Source organism: Oreochromis niloticus, linkage group LG18 (assembly GCF_001858045.2).
Source record: "Oreochromis niloticus isolate F11D_XX linkage group LG18, O_niloticus_UMD_NMBU, whole genome shotgun sequence".
NCBI classification, from domain to species: Eukaryota; Metazoa; Chordata; class Actinopteri; order Cichliformes; family Cichlidae; genus Oreochromis; species Oreochromis niloticus.
Window position 1 is genome coordinate 12754871 of NC_031982.2, and position 21057 is coordinate 12775927.

Consider the following 21057-nt stretch of genomic DNA (forward strand, 5'->3'; position numbering starts at 1 on the left):
TTAACTTTTAACCTAAAAGAGTTTTTTAAGTTATTAACATGGGGATTATTGCGATTTTAGTCCTTCCATGATCTCGACAACTATCAGAAATGTTAATATGTAATCGACAGTTTCTACACATTTAAACGGTTAGAAATGTCTAGCTAGAAATACGGCTAGACATTTGGTTTCAATTGGAAGCAAGGAGAATATTTTTAAAGTTTGAGGTTTTGCTGAGTTAGAAGAAAAATCCATCGAACATGCTTCTTTGTTTAATAACAAAGTGGCTAACCCTTTCTCTACAACCTTTCTCTTGATTTGTGGCGTCTCAATAAAATGTAACTATAAGATCATAACAAATATGCATCAGTTCTCTGCGCTTTCATATGTCTGTGCATGTGCAGGATTATTATAGTGGCAGAATGTTGCACATGCAGGGAGATGATGATGGCATTAATGTAAATACATCGTTTCCATCCGTAACGTGGCGGGCAGATAACAACACGCCGCCTTGCTATGTTGCATTTCTTCATCACTCCTGTTTGGACACGCTGCCAGGTGTTTTCACGGTTTACCTGATCCGCCTAGCAGGAGTCAGCTGTGCCCTCTACCGACAGTAGTAGTAGTACTAAGAGAATAACGAACACTTAATCAGACCAGAGGTCAGCGCCTTCCGCCACACTCCGAAGGGGTATGTGGGACTAGGGAAAAAAAAACCCTGCGCGGCTGTCCGGAGCAGGAGCCCCGGCCATTCAGATCCTTTCACCGACCGCGGTATATGACCGGTGAGAGAGGCTGTGGACAGAAACGAAGCACCGCTGTGTCTTTAGAAACACTCACTGGAGGCTGACGGGCTGCTGAGCCGTTGCACCAGCGCCTTTCCTTTTTAATTTTCTGTGCGGTCGCTGATTTTTAGACGCGAGCTTGCAGATAATAACCCTCAGTGGAAGCTGCTGCCTACGGCCAACGTCTGACACCTCTGGGGTACGTTAGACGTTAGTCTCAGTTGTTCACACTTTTATTGAGTGTTTACTAAAGGTATGTGGGAGTTTTTGATTTTGCATTGTTTGTTTTTGTTTTTTAAACTATCAAACTGTCCGTGAAGCGGTGGTAAAATATGTCGTAAACAGGTGCTGGGACTATTTTTTTTTCTTAGAGGAAACCTCGGGAGATTGGGGCGTGCCCGCGCGCAGGTAAGAGATTAACTTGTGATTGGAGTGTTTGCTCAGTCTTAGCTAACCTACCAGAGCTACTTTATTAACAGCTTCAGGGTGAATTTCACGTTAAAGCTTCACTACAAGGGGTAACGTACTTTATTACTATTATTATAACTAATTTAACCAAGTAGCGTACTGGTAAATTCTCATTTATTTTATGGGTTTTTGTTTCCATACTGATTTTGACACGCTTATCAGGTTTGTTCTACTGTTCAGATTCAGTTGAACGTAAATATGAGAGGCACGGTGGTGTGAGTGTGTGCGCATGTGCGCGTGCGCGTGGATGTGGGTGTAGAGTGAAGCTGGGATTGGCCCTCAAGGCTAAATAATCTTATCGGGGTGCATTCTCTGACATGTTGTGGCTCATCAGGTAACACACACACACCTCCATTACTTCTAATTTCATTACTGTGAGAGTAATGAAAACAGATGCTCCTTTTGTAACAACGACGTAATTAAAGGTTACCTCAGTTTCCTGCTCGGTGCAATGAAACCACTCTTGCATCTAACTTACTTGCAGCCAACTTTGTGCAAGAGCTCGTCTCTAATCGAGCCCAGAATTTGGCACTCTGTGTGAATCTTTCATTGTGTCGGTGCTTGGTGCTGCAGGAGAGCTGAGGTTGACATCCCTGCACCCCGCTGAATGCTTTTCATGGCCCTGCATTAACATCACTATGGCACTGACAGAATTACTGTGGTGCTGACTTTAGCTCACTCTGTCCTTTCTGGCGATTCCTTTACTTTTTCTTTTCTTTCTTTTTTTTCTTATTTTTTGGCTAAGTTTTTTACACTTTGTTTTGATGCCCTTTGATGTTTACCCCTGTCAGCTATTGTCCTCTCCTGGTGTTTTGCTGTACATCCATTGAGGTTCTATACTTTTCCTTCTTTACTCATGAACAGTTTTTAATATCTTGTACACCCTTGTATTTTTCAGCCCCCATCGCCTTTGTGTTTTGGTCCGTGCCATCCATCTCCCCATGGACAGCCTGCAGAGCGGGGCCAGTAAAGGGGCTGCTACCCTTCAAACACCACAGAGCACATCACGTCATAGATGCCACCCTGCCGCCTTTACCGCTCTATGACTGACTGTTGAGGAAACAATAAAGCCTAAAGTCCTCTGAGCTTGAGCAAAAGGAGCCATGAATCTGCTGCTGTCCCTCACTGTCTTCTGCCTGCTGCCTCTGGCCTTGATGGCCAAGGAAAACTTACCACTGAACTGCATCCCCCGCAGATCTGTGCCTTATCACAGTAAGTGCTGCTCTTTTGTCTTGTGTAACCTTGACTTACAGTGCGTCAGCTTGTGTTGGCTCATATAATTTGGATTGACTCAAAAGGAAATGCCGTTGAATCACTGGTGGTTGCTGAGTTAATCATTTGTCTGCTGTCTTTTTTTTTTCCTTTAGGGGACAATGCTCGTTTTTTTAGTGAGAATGATGTCTATAACTACTCCACCATGCTGTTGATAGAAGATAAAGGCATGCTCATGCTTGGTGCTAGGGAAAAAGTGTACGCACTTGACCTCTATAACATCTCCCAGAAACGTGCTTCAGTAAGAACACCCTTTTTTGTTTGTTTGTTTTTCTTTAACAGGCTGCACCCACTTTATCCCTTTTAAAACAATCTCTTTCACCAATCCAGGGCAAGTGCCCAACATAGCCGATAAGACCATTTCCCGCACCCATAAACATAAACTACTCTACACTCTTTTTATACTGCCGACACTTTACTCACTTTTAGTCACTTACAGTTATTTTTTCACCTATTCAGACACTTTAATTTTAAAACTGTGTATATACTGTATATTCTGTGTATTTATTATCTCACTCTTATTGCCTGTATATGCCCTGTCCTTATCTTCAACGTCATGCTGCTCTGTTGTATCTTAATTGCCCCTTGGGGATAAATGAAGTCTTTCTGATTCTGATTCAGATTCTGATAGAAACGTTTCAACATCTATCAAAGAAAAGAAAGCTAAAAATGTTCGCCCATCGCTTGAACCACTGATGTTATTGGCCGTTTTCATGTGGTTCTGCGAGAAATTCGCAGACTCTATCTACCATGGACCCTGAGTAAAAATCAGGCAACAAGACAGAACTTATTCCTCACAGCTGTGAAAGTCCCACTCTGTCGCAGAGTAGGAGGGAGTAGGGGCCGGACTGGAATTGATCCATCTGTGATCCGGAAACTGTGCTTCCTGAGAGCCTAACTTCAGGCAAACAAAAGACACGGGTTCATTTGTTTAATTCCTCAACAACAGTCTGAACTGATCTAACTCTTCTAATGTGCACAGTCCAATTCTTGATGTATATTCTTTTGTGCGTGATGTGATCATTTAGACACAACCACTGCAGTACAGCTTAACGGGAAGCCTCATAACCACAGAGCTTTCTGACACATATTATTTCAAAGATGGAAAAAAACCTGTTTAAAACTTTGTCCTTAAATTACGCTTCCTTCACATGAATTTATCCTGTTTTCACCTCAGATTGCACCTTATTAATTATCAACTACAGTCAAAAAATGGCAAATACCATGGCGTATTTGACCATTGATTCTTGTGATAATAACACAGTGAAAACAAAGCTAGCAGACATAGTAAAACAGATCATCTAATTTGAGCTGCAACACTTCCTCTTCAGTCACAATTTTAGCCACATCTTCACAGTTTAACCATCTTAACAGCAGCTGTGCTTCCTTTAAAAATGTCAACGTTGAAAGTATTGTTCTGTACAGCAGAAAACCTGTTAGCCCTGAGAAACACGTTATCCTACCACACAGAGTAGTGTGACCAGTAATGAAAGCAATGTCAGAGTCGTGGACTTGTCATAACGTTTGTCAACAATCGGTTATTATGACAGGCCCAAACTTAACCCTATTCAACAGAACTTTTATTTATTTTTTTGAAGTGTGACCAAAATTGTGTTTTTTATCTTTTAGGTTGCATGGGAAGCAACTCCAGGAAAAAAGACAGATTGTAAAAACAAAGGAAAAAATGCAGAGGTTGGTTGATTGTAGTTTTGTAAAGGTTAATTTACATTAAGCAGAGGCACTCACTGGTTCTTGAATTCCTTTTGCAGACGGAGTGCTTGAACTATATCAGGATCCTGCATAAGGTGGGAGATGACAGAATGTATGTGTGTGGAACCAATGCTTTTGATCCCGAGTGCTACTACATGGTGAGATAAATTCATGAACTGATTGAATAGATGGTTTTTATGGTTTTTCATCAGCTTCACAATAAGTGCAGAATAATACCTAAAGATAAAACGGTGTTTGCCGGTGCAGTCCTTTTCAGATGATGCATTGACTTTTGAGAAGAATATGGAGGATGGTAAAGGGAAGTGTCCATTTGATCCTTTCCAGAGATACGCTTCAATCATGGAAGGTTGGCAGAAATTTGCCAACTACACTAAGAAATCTGTTGAAAAGATTAGCAGAGCAAACATATTTTCTTTTGCTCTCTGGTCTCGTTAGGTAATGAACTTTACTCAGCCACGTCAATGAACTTCCTCGGCTCTAAACCCGTCCTAATGCGCAGCTCGTCTGGTACCATACGCACTGAGTTTAAAAGCTCCTGGCTTAATGGTAAGATATAAAATAATTTTTTTTAAAACCTATTAGTTCAGTCAAAGTTAAAGTTTTCTTTTCTTCTTGTGCCAGAGCCCACCTTTGTTTCCATGGCTCAGATGCCAGAGAGCAAGGAAAGTGAAAGCGGAGATGACGACAAAGTTTACCTGTTCTTTAGTGAGACCGCTGTGGAATGCGACTGCTACAACAAACTGGTGGTGTCCCGCGTGGCCCGCGTCTGCAAGGTGATAAAAGGTTTTACATTGCATGCGCTTCCAATGACAATGGCACATAAATGGCACTTCCTTGTGCTCCTGCAGCCCTTTCCGTTGTTTCATTGCTATGTGTATTTTTCCTCCTGTTATGCATTTCTGTGTTCACAGGGGGATCTTGGCGGTCAAAGGACTTTGCAGAAAAAGTGGACAACCTTCTTGAAAGCTAGAATAGACTGTCCGGTGCTGGAGTCCCAGCTGCCGTACATTATCCGGGACGCATACCGCTGGTGTGACCCCGAGAAGGATTGGAAGAGCTGTATTTTTTACACCGTCTTCACAGCACAGTCGTAAGTTTGGACCAGCATAGATGTTTGTGTAAGAAGGAAAAGGCTAACTTCCTCTTTTATGTCTTTAGAACACCAGTTGGCTAAGATCTGCTGCATGTTTGATGTGTGTGTGTGTGTGCTTATTTAAGAGACACATCAGACTTGTCTGCAGTGTGTGCGTACCGCGTGTCAGACATAAGCCGAGTGTTTGCAGAGGGGAAGTACAAGACCCCAGTCCCCGTAGAAACCTCCTTTGTTAAGTGGGTGATGTATAGCGGAGAAGTGCCCGTCCCTCGGCCTGGAGCTGTAAGTCTTCCCAAAATTCCCTTGTGCATTTTTTTTTTAAAGAAAACCCTAACAGGAAGCTGATTCCTTTTTGCACCCTGCTCTCTCTTTCCTTTCCATTGATCCTTTGCCAGTGTATAAATAATGAGGCTCGTAAGGCGGGCATACAGAAAACTTTGGATCTACCAGACCGAACCCTTCAGTTTGTCAAGGACAAGCCCCTCATGGACCAGATTATCCAGCCAATAGGAGATAAACCTCTACTGGTGCGCAGAGGAGCTACATTCACACAAATCATAGTAAACCAAATGAAAGCTGCAGATGGCAACAAGTACCCCGTGATGTTTATAGGCACAGGTTTGCATCAGTACATCATTGTCACTTCTTGTTTGTTGTCCATTTTGCCGTTTTTGATGACTTAACAGTGGTAAGCATACTGGACTTTATGCATGTAAATATGTTTCCTTTTTTTATACAAAAGACAAAGGCACAGTGCTGAAAGCTGTGAACTACGATGGAGAGATGTTCATCATAGAGGAAGTACAAATCTTCCACCCCCCTCAGCCAATCAGGATTCTTAAATTCTCAAATATCACGGTAATTTGAGATAACCATTCATTTAAAACAGTTTCTATCACAGCTGATGCCTCAGTAGTGATATTGTTTCAGGAAGTCCAGTACATTTTTATTTATTTATTTTTATCCTTCAGCAAGCCTGGATTTATCAAGAATGTGAAAAAACACATATTTAAGTTATTTATAAACAGTCTTCTCAGAAAGAATAAACAGGGTCAATATGTTTGGTGTCAATGTGCATCAGCATCATCGGTGCTCTGTGTTTGTGTCATAGATCCAAGATGTACATGGTCAGCTCTATGCAGGCTCAGACACTGGAGTAGCCCAGATACCACTGGCCACCTGTGAGAGGTCCTCATCCTGTATGGACTGTGTGCTAGCCAGAGACCCACACTGTGGCTGGAACAATGCTCTGGGGAAATGTGTTTTCATTTCTAAATCACAACGGTAGGCATCGCTTTAAAGACAAGGACCAAGTGATATTGATGTTCTTTATTCAAACTAATTTTTCATTTACTGCCTCTTTTTTTGTAGTGATATAATCCAAAGTGTGAAAGTTGGAGATGCTTCCCTTTGCCCTGATGCTGGTAAGTTTATTCATGAAACTGAATCTTCTGGAGTTTGCACGTTTCTGCATGTGATCTGTTGAAGTTGTCAAATTGAAAATTAATTTATGGGTGTCTCTTGAAATGTCAGACCCTATCAAGCCTCTGAATTGGTCCATCCGGGAAGGCGAGGACCTGAAGCTCAGTTGTCTACCCCTTTCCAGCTTGGGAAAAATCATATGGCAGAAGAACAATATCGATCTGACGCCTTCAGCTGCACTTCAACTACAAGACGGACTTCTGATCCAGAATGTTTCATTAAGCGATGCCGGTCGTTACCGCTGCTTGTCTGTAGAGCACTCCAGAACTAAAATGCACAGCATAACTGTAATTGAGCATCTGGTAACAATTGACCTATCAGACTCTGGCAAAGATGATAGGACAGTGAATCCCAAAGCTCAGACTGATTGTGGATCAGTTACTGGACTGCAGGTTGCATGTGCTCTTTTGGGGCTTGCTTTTATTGCCCTTTTGGCCTGGAACTTTTACAAAGGCCATCTGTGTCTGCCTTGGAGTTTCTTTAAGAGTAAAAGTGAAGAGCAACCTCAGGAGAGCCAGAACCAGGAGGCTTTACACTCCGGTGTGAGTTACCAAGCTGCACCCAGAGAGGAAAAGCCCGTGGTCATCAGCAGCAACAGTAACAACAACCAACACTGAGAGCTAAAAAACAGAAAGCGGGAAGCGCATGACATTAACAAAGATAGACTTTAGACTCAAATGAATGGGGGGATACCGAAACGGCTTCGTTTCTGCCCTGAACTAATGAGAATAGGGGTTCAGCGGTAATATTTGCATAGAAACTTGGATGTAAAAACATTCCAAATGCTTGTTTTGATAAACAAAACTGATAAAACTAAACTAAATTATTTTTGGTACAAATATGATGTACTTGAATTCCTGCCTTTTTGTTTTATATGCAGGTTTGTGCTTAAATTTCTACTAATTGTTTTAAGTACCACAGATTGGAATATGTTGCAATGACTGGTTTGATTTTTTTTTATTTTTTTTTATTTATTTTTTTTTTTTTACAGGGAATGTACAGTAATTGAAATTGAGCCACTTATTTTGTCACCACTAGCTACTAAGACTGTCTTATTGTAATTAAACAATTTTTATATGTTCTTTAAGTTGTTTCAGCAAGTTTAAAATGCTTACTGTTTTATCTCTAACGTGAAGTTAATTTGAAACCCATTAACCAGTGGCCAAATGCAAAAAGTAAAAAGGAGAAGGAAAAAAAATCTTTAATGTGTAACTTTTTGACTAAATTACAGTTTTGCTTTCTTAGACATCAGTACACAGTGACTTGAAGCTTTAACACTGCTTTTCTAAGAGAGCAGCTAAAACAAAAACAACAAAGCACCTTTACTGTACAGCATGTGTAAAAGCCAGTCACTGGAGGCTTTGGTCCGTACTGATCTGTGGCATTTATCTCCTGTAGCGATACCTCTTGAAGTGGAACCAAAGCTGGAAGATCCCATTGGCGAACTGACAGCGAAAGCCGTGTCGGTGCGAGTACTCCCACTCCCTGTTTACGATCTTAAAAGCAATGTCCTCATACGGCGGGCCCGCGTGGAACCTTAAAATTCCAAAGTCCTTGTTGTCGGGACTGGGCTCGAGGAAGTACTGAGGCGTGGATCGCTTGTCGATCAAGTCTGGGTAGAAGATGTTGAACTTGTAACCTTGGACTATCTTAGGGGGAGGGTTGTCGAAGTCGTAATGTGTCTGGTTGTACTTGTTCCACTCGAAGCCTGTGTGGACCCTGTTGAAGAAGCGTGGTTTCCTGGGGCGGTATTTGTCTGCCCACAGGTACATTTTCCCAGTGACCGGAAACTCGACGCTGAACTGGGCCTCATCGTTGCCCATGCCTTCCTTGGCCCGTCGCACAAAAGCGTCCTCTGCACTTTCGCTGGCGTCACCTGACACAGAAAGTGGTAAAACAGTGAGGCTACAGTTCCCAATATGCATGGTTATACATTTCTGCAGTGAGGATGCTTTGCTGTCATCTCATACCTGTGACTTGGAGCTGTCTGCGTGCTAACTGCAGCCGGTGTGCGTCTTCCTCTGGGGTGATCGTGTGGGTGTCCAGCGGCAGCTCAGACTGCATGAGCAGCGTGGGGCTGTAGCGACCCGAGTCGTACTCCGCTTGGCTCTGCTGGATCAGGTCCTCCTCTGTCAGAACAGCCTCCACCACCTCATCCTTTTCCTCTCCATCCTTCTTGTCACCCTTTTCTCCTGCTTCCTCATCTTCTCTTCCTGCTGTAGATGTAGACGGACCCTCCTCTGGCTCTGTTTCAGTGTTTCTCCTTTTCTCTCTAGTTTGCCCTCCTCTCTCACTGGAATAAGGAAATGTTGGTTTAGATTTTACAATGCACCTCTTGCAATAGTGCAAAGAGGAATTTGCATCTCAGGTCTGTACATTATGACTTACTCATCTTCCTCACTCCTAGGCTCCTCTTTGATGATGGGAAACAAAGGTTCACTCTCTACTCCCTGTTCCTGTTTCAGCTTGAACAACTTCTGACGCAACACCTCCTGGTGTCGTTCTCTCAGCCTACAGCATAAAAAGTTAGATTTAGTTTTAAACAATCACACTCTTGAGATTACAAATCTCTTTTATAAGAGCGCCCTGGCCAGAAAAGACAGCAGTACAATATTAAGTTGCATAAAGATGGGACTTAACTTTATTAAGCCAGCCAAAAACAGTGGGCATTGCCACATCACTGTCATACCTTGCTCTGGCCATGTAGACTTTGACCTGCTGCAACAGACTCTCCCAATAACCGATATCAAGATTGGATCCTCCAGCCCGAATCTTTGCCTCAATGTTTTGGTGCAGTGCTTGCAGCTGACTGTATGTCTTTCCTTTGAACACAGACTGAACATCTGTGCTCACAGCTGTATTGATGCCCTCACGACGATCACCTGAGAAATAAATGGATAAATTAATAATTTAAAAAAAAAAAAGAATCCTATCAGGATAAAAGCCATTAGAGAGGGACAATGTGACGGTTGTCCTACCAGGCCCTTTTCCAGAGGCCTCCAGTTTTCTCAGTTTGCTGATCTCATCCTCAGTGATGGTGGTCATGTCTCTCCAAAAGTCCACGTTCTTGCCCTGTTCCAACTCCATGTACACCTAGCAGAACATTTCGCATGCAGTAATGTTTTAATTATGCTGCACTTTAAGATCAGTACATGCTAACACACATCTTTTGACATGTTTAGGGTAAATATGTGTTAAAACATTTAAATATAGATTTACACTAAATGCCTCCTAATAGCACCTTTATTCTGTGACATTTATATAATTAAGGCTTGAACTGTGAGAGATGGTCGCTTCCTAGGTGGCCATACCTGCTGGTAGCCTGCTAAGCACGAGGTCAGCTAATCTGAGTCCCTGAATTGGACTTTGCCACCATGTTTGTGGTGTTCTTGACAATTGGAGAATTTAAAGCAATTACCAATTAACACCATCTGCTGTGTGGATACTTACACTAGTCTGTGCTCAGGTATTTTACAAAGTAAAAGTCAATATTCATGTTAGGACCTAATACTATCTACAGTGCTGTGCAGAAGTCTTGAGCCACCCCTTATCTTTATATCATTATTAGAAATTAGTAGACATGACAGATCAGTGCAAACATACATAGAAATACAGTATATAAAAAGGCAAAAATGTACAATTCCAACAAGCTTTAAAGTCAGTATTTTGTATGACCAACTCTCTTAGACAGCTTTCTTGTAATACATAATAATAAGACTTGTAATAAGTAGTAGAATAATTCTCGAGGCTTCCTGAAGGAAATTCAAAGTCCTTCTTTGGATGTTTGCTGCCTTTTGTTCAATTTCAATTCTCTATCAAGATGATCCCACACTGCTTCAATAATGTTAAGCTGGGAAGGCCGATCGATAGTGTGTTTGGGATCACTGTCATGAAGCCGTTGCCAATCAGATGCCTTCCAGCATTTTTTTTTTCCTGTTGATAATTCAATTAATTCTGACTTCCTGTCCAACACCACTGGTTGAAAAGCAGCCCCAAACTATGACAGAGAGCCCACCATGTTTTGCAGAATGTTGTAGACACTCAGTGTTAGACGACCTCTGTACATGTTAATGACAATTTGAACGAAAAACTTCAAATTTGGATTCATTACTTTACAAGACCTTTTGAACAGATTCCGTCCAGTTCTTGTGTAATTTGGTATACCTAACTCACTCCTCCCTGTTTCACTTTCTTCCTGCCACCCTTCCACTGAGACAGCTCTTGACTGAAGTAAAGAAATGTGCTGTGGAGTAACAAAGTGCCTGAAGATTCAATTTCAAATTGGTTATTTGCCAAGTTGTCTACCGATGATAAACATGGCACAGATTCATCCCTTGCGCAAGGTCTCTTTTTATGCTTGAATGATTCATGGTGGCTTAACAAAGATTCCTCTGAGAAAGGTCAGGTACAAGAACTGGACTGAAAATAAGCAAAATAGATGCCAGTGATCAAGGAAGAGCACTGAAAGGCCTTCAGGAAACCTGGAGAACTATTGCTCAAGAGCACTTAAAAAATGTCAAGAGCACTTGACATCTGGAAGCAAAATATAAAGAAAAATATACAGAAACAGGGGATAGTTTAAGAATTTTGCACAGTGCTATAACGTGAGGCTTCATAACAGTAGCTCATAACGCAGTGGGTGATGTTATGTTTTACATAAAGTCTAAGCTTTACACTACAAATTGAGCTGGGTTTTTAATATTGTATTTGTGTATGGGCATATTATGAAACACTGTATACTCACATATTTTTATTTAACCCTAATAATCACAAATCACATTTAAAGATGATACAGTTACTGGGTAAAACACACAAACAAAAGTGCAGGTTCACACTCTTAAATCGGTCCTTTCGTAAACAGAACTTTTACACTTTATTTAAGCACATCTACAAACCTTTATGTCCTCTAGCAAGTCGTCCATGTCAGTGACCGTGAGCCCATTGAGGAACGTGTATGGTTCGTGCATTTCCACTGCCAAATCATCATCTTCTGCACTGATGTACTTCGCCAGGAGGTCAATCGGCTTCGCACGGCCGTCACGAATTCTAATCTTAGACCTGCAGAGACAAAGCACAAGGGTGTGAAGCAGGGTTAATTAGATAAATAGATGTAGAAGGTGGAAGTTTAAACAAACTGATCCAATCATAGTGGAGTACATAAGAATCCTCAGAGGTATGAAAAGGGAGATTGTTAATATAAGAGCCACACTAACCTTAGTTTGGCTTGATGCAGATGGAAGTTGTCTTCCTGTTCAGCCCAGGTCTTGAAATATTCTGCCTCTTTCTCTCTCTGCAGCATTTCCAGCTCCTGCTCTCTCATGGCCTTCTCTCGCTCCCGCTCCAGACGCAGCTGCTTCACCTACATCAACATAAAGTTGGTGTATAAATATGTCGCTCCCAATCTCTAATCTTAAAACTGATCCTCTATGTTTTGCCTGGGAACTGAAATTCCATCCTTTTTTTAAGCATTTGTATAAAAAGTCAGGTACTGTGTGAGCACTAATGTGGAAGATTTTCATCCCACAGTTCTTACCTTCTGCAGCTCTCTGCGGTTCTCTTCCTGAATACATTTGTTCCTTTCTTTGAGCTCTTTCTCTCCGAGATGACCAATACCTTTCTTATCTAATGCCTGAGGAAGCAAAAAGAACCATGGATGGGATACAAGGTCTCAAAGGCAGGTTATGACAGGCAAATATCCAAACTTTTGCAGTCAGGAACTCACCTTTTGCCATTTAAATGTTCCCAATAAGTTGTTGTCCCCAAAAGGATTGTCTGCATTGGTGTATCCCAGGTATTCCTCACTCCAGCCCATTTTCTCTCTCCTTTTCTTCTCCTTTGCTTCCTTCTTTGCCAACCTTCTGGCCCTCTTCTCCTCTGGTGTCTCAAGAGCTTTCATCATCTCCTTCTGTTTTTTCCTCTCCTCCTTTTCCTTGACTGCGCCTGTCTCGCAATCAGACTCTGAGCTCTCAGATGATTCACTCGAACTGAAGCGCTGCTTGCCTCTGCCCCAGTCAGACTTCTCTTGGCTTCTCTTACTCCTCCCGCGCTCCCTGTCTTCACTTTTCTTCCTTCGCTCTCGACTTTTGTCTCTGTCTCTGCTGCTGTTCTTGTGCCTCTCTTTCTCTCTGTCCCACTCCCTCCTCTGTCTGTCTCTTGGTGGACTCCCTCTCTCGGCACTCCTTCTTCTTCTCCTTTCTCTGTCGCCGCTCCCATCACGGGAGTCAGAACTGGACTGGGATCTTCCCTTTCTCCTCTCTTGGGATGTTGTTCTACGACTCTCCTGTTCCTTTCTCCTCCTTCTCATTTTGGTATTATCTGAATCAGGACTGAGACAGAAAGTGTGATTTAATACAGTGACTGCAGGAATACAATATTAACTACAGAAGAACCACATAAGAGGAATCTCTGAAAGTGAAGTCCTGTTGAATACAGTTAAAAACCGATTTATTTATTTATATGCAATGGAGTTACCATAACAAGTTGATATAGGGATTATATCTACAGCAGCTCTTTTCATTCACATAAAGCCTAACACTAACGTCACTGAACATCAGCATCGCTATCGGTTGATTGGATTACTGTGCAGCAGCCTGGCACTCAACCAAGGATGGGTTGAGTGCTGTAACATCATTACAGCAATATACTGTGCACACATCCCTTTTGTAATATTTTATGACTGAAGTGACAACAAGCATCATGTTGTACAATGATTTAAACCCTACATCCAATCAACAATCACACAGAACAACAAAAGATTCAATTCAGAAATATAATTTGCTTTTCAAAAAAGAAGGGTAATTTAAATTTGATTCCAGCAATACATTTTTAAAAAGCTGATACTAGGAATAGAAAAACCTGGTGATCAAAGAAGATGCCTTCTCCTCAGGGAGGAGACCCCGAGCTAGACCCAGAACCCACTGAAGAGATTATACATCTCACTTTGCCTGGAAACGCCTCAGTATCTCCCAGCAAGGACTGGAAAGTGTTGCTTGGGAGAAGGATGTCTGGAATACCCTGCTTAGGCTGCTGCCATTACAACCTTTGGATGATTGATTGATGGATAGACAGAATATCTACGAAGGTCTCATTGGCATGTTGCCTTCTAGCAAGCAATACTGCGCCACACGCACTGGTGGTACTGGTGGTAATGGTGGTTCTTCAAATAATAAAACAACAGACACATCTTTTTTCTTCCTTTTTTGAAGTAAGGCTTTGCTCAGTTCTGCAAGTCAACATTAAATTATATTTAGCGCCTATGCAAAAGCATAGATGCATGCTGATTCCTGGAATTCCCCCCAAAAAGAATAGTTTTTGTTGATGTCCTTTCGCTGTCGCAAAGCGGACAGAAAAACGTTACGTTTACGGAGTCACTCGATGTGTTCAAATGAGGCCTGCTACTACCATCATAATATATAAAATCCCAAGTAAGCAGCCAACTCCGCTTCGTAAAGCGATTACCTTGATGACCGACCCTTCGACCTGTTCCTCTGACGGTGAGTCTCTCGCCTCCGGTCGCTCTCCGAGCCGCTGCTAGAACCAGAGCGGCCCCTGTGCTGAGGCCGACGTCGGGCCGGAGAGCCATCGCTGGAGTCCCGACTGCCGGATCTTCCCCTACCACGAGCGGCCCTTTTCCTGTCGGCAGACCGACTGCGGTCTCTCCTCTCATCTGGAGATCTAGACTTGTTTCCTCTTGACTTGTTCGGCCGATCTCGGCTCCGACTTCTGGACCTGGAGCGAGTCCGACGTCGAGACTTGGAACTCATTGCGAAGTTTCTCTCAATAGGGGGTCCCAACACCAGTATGTCGCATAAATAAGATGTAACAAAGGGGACTTTCTAAAACATATTATGTTTGCGCCAGGTTAAGCTGCATTGGAACGTTTAAAAAGCAAATAATGTCAATATTTCACATTTTCAGGTCATATTCTAAAAAATAAAATATAAAATAAAACCGTTATATTTTTAACTAGATAACGGGGCAGCAAAAAGCCCCGCTCGAAGGGGCTTTCTGTAAAATGGCGCGTATTATTTACGTCACGAGAACCTTGAGAAAAATAAACTAGAAACAAATTCCCCGTTGTTTATATGAAATCCGCACCCCTCCTCGGAGTACCATCTGAATACAACTGAGAACCGTCAGTGTACTGAAATAATTTCAGGGTGAAAACAGCTCAGAAGCACGAACAATATTTGGCGTTTTTGTGACGTCAGAAAGTGGCAAATGCAGTTCCCTAAATTCCCTCTCAAATAAAATGTTAAAGAAATAGTCTCTAAAGGCTGTTATTTTTTTCCTGGATAAATTTAATTTTATATAAACTTATGTAATAAGATAGTTAACTGCGTCACCGTACGCCTTCTTTGCTTTTCTAAAGGGGAAAAATAATGTTGACAGGTGGAAACTGGACTACAAATCCCGCAATCACAGGGCGCCATTGCCTGTTTGTAGAGGAAAGGGGACTCCTTTCAGCAACATTCTTCTCTATCCTGTCTTCTCTTATGGCTGTATGAGCTATATTTTCCGGCTGTTGCCGTAAAGAATTCATGGGTTTGGGTATATAGGTGTGTTTTCTGTCCTAGCCTGGCTCTTGTATGCGGTTAGGAAGTATTCGCGCCGCGCTAAGATCGGCTCGATCTGGTCGGTGAGGTAGGGCTTGTTAGCTAGCTCCTATTAGCCTACAGCTATCAGTAGATTTACGGCTTATATCCGCGGCTGTTCTGCCAGGTAGATCAGCTAAAGCTGGAGGCGCGGGTCTGACACAATGGTCGGTCAGTTGCAGATTTCTCTGAGTGTTGACATTGGTAAATAATTCCTCTGTTTCGGGGACAGATCAACGCCACCTTTGTTTGGCTCGAGCACAGCCTGACACGTTTGGCCTGTTTTATTGTCTCGGTACTGTTGTTGTTGTTTTCGGGGTAGGCTGCTTGGCTCATTAGGCTAACTTTGCCGTGTTCGCGTGAACAGAAGGAAGCAGTCCACTGTTCACTCCAGAATATCCTGACAGCCACCCAGACCACCAGCAACAACAACATTATGGCGCAACCCGACGCCCCTCATGTAGCCAGTTCACAGAAAGCACTCATGCTGGAACTGAAGAGCCTTCAGGAGGAGCCCGTGGAGGGATTCAAAATAACACTGGTGGACGAGGCTGATTTATACAACTGGGAAGTGGCCATTTTTGGACCACCAAACACTCACTATGAAGGGGGATATTTCAAGGTAAGAAAGCCAAAGTTGTGTGATTACTTCACTCAATGTAGTACAATACACAGGCTTTACTGAATGAATAAAGGTTGCCACACAATTCAAGCCCCAAAGGTCTCTTTTTGTCCTAGGCTCGGATCAAGTTTCCTCTAGACTACCCTTACTCCCCTCCGGCTTTCCGCTTCCTCACCAAGATGTGGCACCCCAACATCTATGAGGTAACAACATGACATACTTGTATGCCCTCCCACTGCTGTTTGTGATGGGAGCAGCTGTCCTAGGCTTGGCTCATGATTCATATGATCAAATACCACTTGCATCATGGGGCCCATTAGACCCATTTAAAAAAAAATGTTTGTTTGTTTGTTATTGAAGCCTGGCAGTTAATTGATTGACTGCCAGCAACCTTAAGGTGTTCAACCCAGCTGAAAACCACAGGCGATCAAGCTTCATAATCTCTCCATTAGGAGAGGTTGGCTTTTTTTTTTTATTTTTTTTATTTTTTTTATGTTTTGTGTAGTGTATTTAGTATTTTTATACAGGACTTTATCAGATTCTTGTTTTTAAAAAAGTCTATAACTAAATTTGACTGAATCACATTTGAAGGAGCTTTCTTTTCCCCTGTGTCTTTTAGAATGGAGATGTGTGTATTTCTATACTGCACCCTCCAGTGGACGACCCACAGAGCGGAGAGCTCCCTTCAGAGAGATGGAATCCCACCCAGAACGTCCGGTTAGCACTCCCTCATTATCTCTCTCATGTCTCTCCTTTCTTGGGTACCTCCCTTCTTTGTCCTTTCTCAGCCACTTCAATAATTTACCTGAGTCAGAGTCTTATCGCATGACATTCGTCTTCATTGGCTTCTTTTTACTTGTATCTAGAAACTGAATCCATATGTGGGCATTCAATGTATTATACACCTTGTTAGTTAAAGCAGTTTGAGTTGCCTCTTGTTTTTTTGCAGTATGGAGGCATTATCAGTCAGTAGGAAGAGGAAGATACCCTCTTTTATACTGTTTTATTATAGTAGAAGTGCATTATTATGCATTGCTTTCAGAGCACAAGTTATTACACAAAAATACAAACGTCACCATTTCTGAACATGCTGAACATTCAGTGACAGTCTTAGGACAACAATCCTCCTCAACCTTGTTTAAATAACATTTACAAAGGCGTAGAGAGGTCTGTTTTAATCAAAACACAGTCCAGTGTTCTAGTTGCTCATTGTTTTATCCAGTGCAAATTACCTGACTGTCGTTTACAGCATTTTTGAACAATTTAAAATAATCTATTATCTACCAGAATAATTAGCATTTAAATCCATACTGAGAGACTCTTTATCCATATTTCTAAATTCACCCAATACTAAAATAAAATGTAATTTTTAAAAAAATTAACATAAGGGAGAAAGTAGAAATTCCTTCTTTTTTTTTTTTTTTCTTTTTTTTTCCTTTTTGTTTAAATTCACATAACTTGTGTGTTCGTGTCCTGCAGTAGATGCCACGCTGACTGCCACCTTTGTGTTTGCTTCCAGGACCATTCTGCTGAGTGTGATCTCACTGCTGAATGAACCCAACACCTTTTCTCCTGCCAATGTGGACGCGTCTGTCATGTACCGCAAATGGAGAGACAGCAAAGGCAAAGACCGGGAATACGTGGAGATCATCAGGTAAACAGTTTGCATGATTCACAGTTAAAAGAAATGGTATAAACTCACTCGCAAAACAAAAGTAATTTCATGTCAGAAGATGTATCTCATAGTTGTAGAGAAGATTTTACTGATTCAGAGGGTCAAACTAATGCCCTGCATCAAGCAGAGAAATACAGCTGTATTGATTGTTGAAACAGCTAAAACTGTCCAGTGCATTATTAAAACTTGGTGAACCGCCATTCTTCTGGGAATAAATATGTTCAGAAAATAAAAATCCTGAATGATCAAAGCTGGAGTTCACTTAAACATTTGGCAAAATCAAATTGCCCAAATTGTGAAAGAGTGTTAGCAAATCCACTGCAGGTGTTTTTAAGTACCTTGGAGGCGACCTAACCAGATGACTGTTGTGGGTGTGTGGACTCTGTACTCTGAATGTTACTTGTAAAACATTCATAGCATGAAGGTAAAATTTTGCACAGCTTCATTCATTTAGCAAAAGATCAGCTGACTGTTGGCGGATAAGGTGGGAACTTTTCTTCAGATTTGGTTGATCTTTTATGGAAAGACAGAAAATAATAAATCTCCAGCTGTTTGTAATAACGCCACTCTGATCTCCCCTCAGAAAACAAGTGTTGGCTACCAAAGCTGAAGCTGAGCGCGATGGCGTGAAAGTGCCCACTACGCTGGCGGAGTACTGCGTCCGCACACGTGCCCCAGCCCCCGATGAAGGTTCCGACCTGTTCTATGACTATTGCTACGACGAAGACGACGTGGAAGGCGAGGATGGCGACTGTTGCTATGACGAAGACGACTCGGGCAATGAGGAGTCCTGACGTGCTTTTTTGCGGCACCCCGATCTTAGCTGACGTGTGCTACCCCTCCTCTCTCTGCCCGGGTTGCCAGATATTCTAGGTTTACAACCAAGAAAGATTGGAAGCTTCCCTCCTCTAAACCAACACAGAGCTTTTTTCCTCTCGCCTCTGAATGCGTCTTGGAGGTTGAAATTGATGCCTTGCTGTGGAAGGCTCTGACCTGGTAAGATTTGCACCAGCACAAAAGTCACCAGTTTCTTCAGTTTTTATCATCACCTAAATCCTTACTTTGAGGGGAAAAAAACACACACAACAAAACCCCATAACTCTCACATACCCTGCCGAGTTTCTCAGTCCCGTGTATAGTGTAAGGTGTTGTGGGGTTAAAAAAACAAACAAAAAAACCCAACTGTCAACAATAGCAACATTTGCACTGGTGCAAACACTTCCAAACATTTCTCAGCCTGTCTTTTGCATATCTTTCTTTCCCTAATTGTAACTGGCTATTGCTCACTGCTAGTTGGTCACAGTGATGAACAGAAGATTGAGGACTTCAAACAGCACGTTTGGTGTGCTGCAAATATTCAGTTTTTTGGTTTGTTAGTTTTGTTTTTTTTTTTCCCCTCTCCCAAGTGTCACAGTCTGTCCCGCTCTGATAGGACAAGACACTAATTGTCACGTGACGATGTTTTCAAAGTTCCTGTGCATGCCGGAACTTCTTTTCAAAGCTTTTTGTCTCTTTTACTGGTGGACCGTTTATCTACGTCATGATCCGTGTGATGACAAAGACTTCAACAACAAGGACTCTCTGCCCGGAGGACCGGCTGGCTCAATCGGAAGGTCAAATCCTCACGTGAACTTTTTTTTCTTTCTTTTTTTTTTTTTCCTAACATGAAGTTGATCTTTGCCGTGTTTTCTTCTGGTTACTGTTGGATGTATTTCTCCTGTCATTTTAAGTGTAGGGTTGTGTTATTTGAAGTAGTTCAGATTAAGAGTTGTGTAGGATGATCACGAGGGAGTTGTTGGGGCGGAGCTAATTATTGATCACAATTGCATTTCTCCTCGGGGGAGGTCACTCTCTGATGGGCCCCACTTGACCCAAAGACCAAAAGAAGTGTGTTTTAAAGAAAGCCCAAAACATTTGGTAACTGTTTGTCGCACTCTGTTTGCTCTTTGTGTTCTCTCTTGCAAGCTTGTTTTTATTTTACTGTTTTCTTCAGATAGATGTTATGCCTGTGTTTTGTTTTTTGCTTGAGAATGAGTTATGTGATGACGAGATTATTAGGTTTGATTGACAAAAACAATTGTAGGTATTGTCTCATAATCTATGATCCCACACTTCTCAACAAGGCTCTTTCTTTTCTTTCTTTTTTTTTTTCTCCTACCAGTCCTCGGAAGTGAACAAGACCATCACATTTTATTCTTCCATCGCTATTCTGTGTTAGTTGAGAGTGGACTTTTTTTTTTTCTTTTTTTTTTTTTTTTAAAGAGTGCGTGGGTGTGCTCTGTGTGAACTTTTTCATCAGCAATATTGATTGTTTTAATTAAATTGGGAAGTCATACTGAATTTCTCAGGATAATGAATTACATGTGACACAACAATTGAGAAAAAGTAACTATTTTCCTCTTTCGGTGGTCTTCAGTGTTGGTTTGCATCATTAACAGGAACCGTGACAGATATGCACATATAGCTGTATGAATGATCACCATGTTGTTTTATTCACCTGTGTATTTTTTTTTTTTATTTTTCAGCTATTTAAAAACTGAAAAAATAAAGATTTATTTGGAAGAAAAAAAACTCAGTGCTTCTTTTTCACTTGATTTGTATGTCTGCATTTATTATTAGTAAAGCTGCATAGTTATTTATAAAAAGGTTATTATAAGGTAAAGGCTGCTTTTTCTTCTTGATTCCTTAATACAGGTTTCATGTTGGAGCATGTGGGTCTGACTGTCATGTTATTTACCACTGCGTGTTGAAATCCACTGATTTCACAATAGACTGCACCTTTTTTCTTCACAGCTGTGTGCAGCAGCTCTGAATGTGAATATATATTTTGATTTATTTCTTGATGATTGTTATGTTCTTATTTTGTGTACTTTGTGCTACAGAAACAGTTCTAGTATCACAACTTTTTCTGGAAATGTATGCTTATGCTTTTCTTTTTTTGTAACTTTCATCCATTCACCTGATTGGTGGGAATCAAATTCAGCAGATTTAGACATGACTGTAAAAGACAGTGACAGATGCAGACTGAGTGGTATAGAAACAAACGGGCACACAAGCTGACCCCAATCACAAACTGCTTTGAATATTTCAAATATTTTTAAGCATTTCAGGCAAAGTCTTCACATTTTCTGCATTCACATTGCTTTTTCTAGTTAGTTACTGTTGCCTCACTCGCCATTTTCTCTTCTTCTGACTATACTCTATAAACTGTGGAGATGATTGTATGGGAAAATCCCAGTAGACCAGCTCATCTGGGACCAACAACCATGTTACGTTCAGAGTCCCTAAATCCCTTTTCTTTCTCACTCTGATCCTCAGTTTGAACTTCAGGAGGTTGTCTTGACCATGTCTACGCA

General features: G+C 41.6%; 3 protein-coding genes across 7 annotated transcripts; 2 read left to right on the forward strand and 1 right to left on the reverse strand.

Moving 5' to 3' along the window:
- The first annotated feature begins 517 nt into the window (after positions 1 to 517).
- Positions 518 to 8035, forward strand: LOC100709840 (semaphorin-4E). Of its 5 annotated transcripts, none has more exons than XM_005476148.4 (16): positions 518 to 1017; positions 1136 to 1172; positions 2131 to 2444; positions 2600 to 2745; positions 4134 to 4196; positions 4274 to 4372; positions 4482 to 4581; positions 4671 to 4781; positions 4857 to 5008; positions 5147 to 5325; positions 5454 to 5610; positions 5724 to 5946; positions 6071 to 6186; positions 6440 to 6612; positions 6700 to 6752; positions 6862 to 8035. In XM_005476148.4, the coding sequence occupies exons 3-16, from the start codon at positions 2336 to 2338 to the stop codon at positions 7425 to 7427; spliced, it is 2247 nt and encodes a 748-aa protein (XP_005476205.1). In that variant the 5' UTR covers positions 518 to 1017; positions 1136 to 1172; positions 2131 to 2335; the 3' UTR covers positions 7428 to 8035. The 5 variants fall into 5 exon arrangements, with proteins under 5 accessions (XP_005476205.1, XP_005476206.1, XP_019203188.1 ...); XM_005476149.4 differs by having other exon boundaries at positions 518 to 963; XM_019347643.2 differs by lacking the exon at positions 1136 to 1172.
- cactin lies at positions 7987 to 14810 on the reverse strand. The gene is made up of 10 exons (XM_005476147.4): positions 14269 to 14810; positions 12533 to 13136; positions 12344 to 12439; positions 12024 to 12169; positions 11706 to 11868; positions 9789 to 9903; positions 9500 to 9692; positions 9199 to 9321; positions 8781 to 9103; positions 7987 to 8686 (listed from the first exon to the last, which is right to left on the reverse strand). The coding sequence occupies exons 1-10, from the start codon at positions 14571 to 14573 to the stop codon at positions 8196 to 8198; spliced, it is 2559 nt and encodes an 852-aa protein (XP_005476204.1). The 5' UTR covers positions 14574 to 14810; the 3' UTR covers positions 7987 to 8195.
- A 408-nt stretch (positions 14811 to 15218) lies between these two features.
- On the forward strand, positions 15219 to 20093 carry cdc34b (cell division cycle 34 homolog (S. cerevisiae) b). Its single transcript, XM_003438196.5, has 5 exons — positions 15219 to 16026; positions 16143 to 16229; positions 16646 to 16743; positions 17546 to 17680; positions 18285 to 20093. The coding sequence occupies exons 1-5, from the start codon at positions 15841 to 15843 to the stop codon at positions 18493 to 18495; spliced, it is 717 nt and encodes a 238-aa protein (XP_003438244.1). The 5' UTR covers positions 15219 to 15840; the 3' UTR covers positions 18496 to 20093.
- Positions 20094 to 21057: the final 964 nt, after the last annotated feature.

Excerpts from the sequence above, each read along its gene's own strand:
- cdc34b (XM_003438196.5), top strand. The coding sequence starts at position 15,841 with ATGGCGCAACCCGACGCCCCTCATGTAGCCAGTTCACAGAAAGCACTC. Across the intron at positions 16,230-16,645 it reads GGCACCCCAACATCTATGAG|AATGGAGATGTGTGTATTTC; the intron begins GTAACAACATGA and ends TGTGTCTTTTAG. Across the intron at positions 16,744-17,545 it reads AATCCCACCCAGAACGTCCG|GACCATTCTGCTGAGTGTGA; the intron begins GTTAGCACTCCC and ends GTTTGCTTCCAG.
- LOC100709840 (XM_005476148.4), top strand. The coding sequence starts at position 2,336 with ATGAATCTGCTGCTGTCCCTCACTGTCTTCTGCCTGCTGCCTCTGGCC. Across the intron at positions 4,197-4,273 it reads ACAAAGGAAAAAATGCAGAG|ACGGAGTGCTTGAACTATAT; the intron begins GTTGGTTGATTG and ends TTCCTTTTGCAG. Across the intron at positions 6,613-6,699 it reads TTCATTTCTAAATCACAACG|TGATATAATCCAAAGTGTGA; the intron begins GTAGGCATCGCT and ends CTTTTTTTGTAG.
- cactin (XM_005476147.4), bottom strand. The coding sequence starts at position 14,573 with ATGAGTTCCAAGTCTCGACGTCGGACTCGCTCCAGGTCCAGAAGTCGG. Across the intron at positions 12,440-12,532 it reads GAACATTTAAATGGCAAAAG|GCATTAGATAAGAAAGGTAT; the intron begins GTGAGTTCCTGA and ends TTGCTTCCTCAG. Across the intron at positions 9,904-11,705 it reads ACTTGCTAGAGGACATAAAG|GTGTACATGGAGTTGGAACA; the intron begins GTTTGTAGATGT and ends ATGTTCTGCTAG.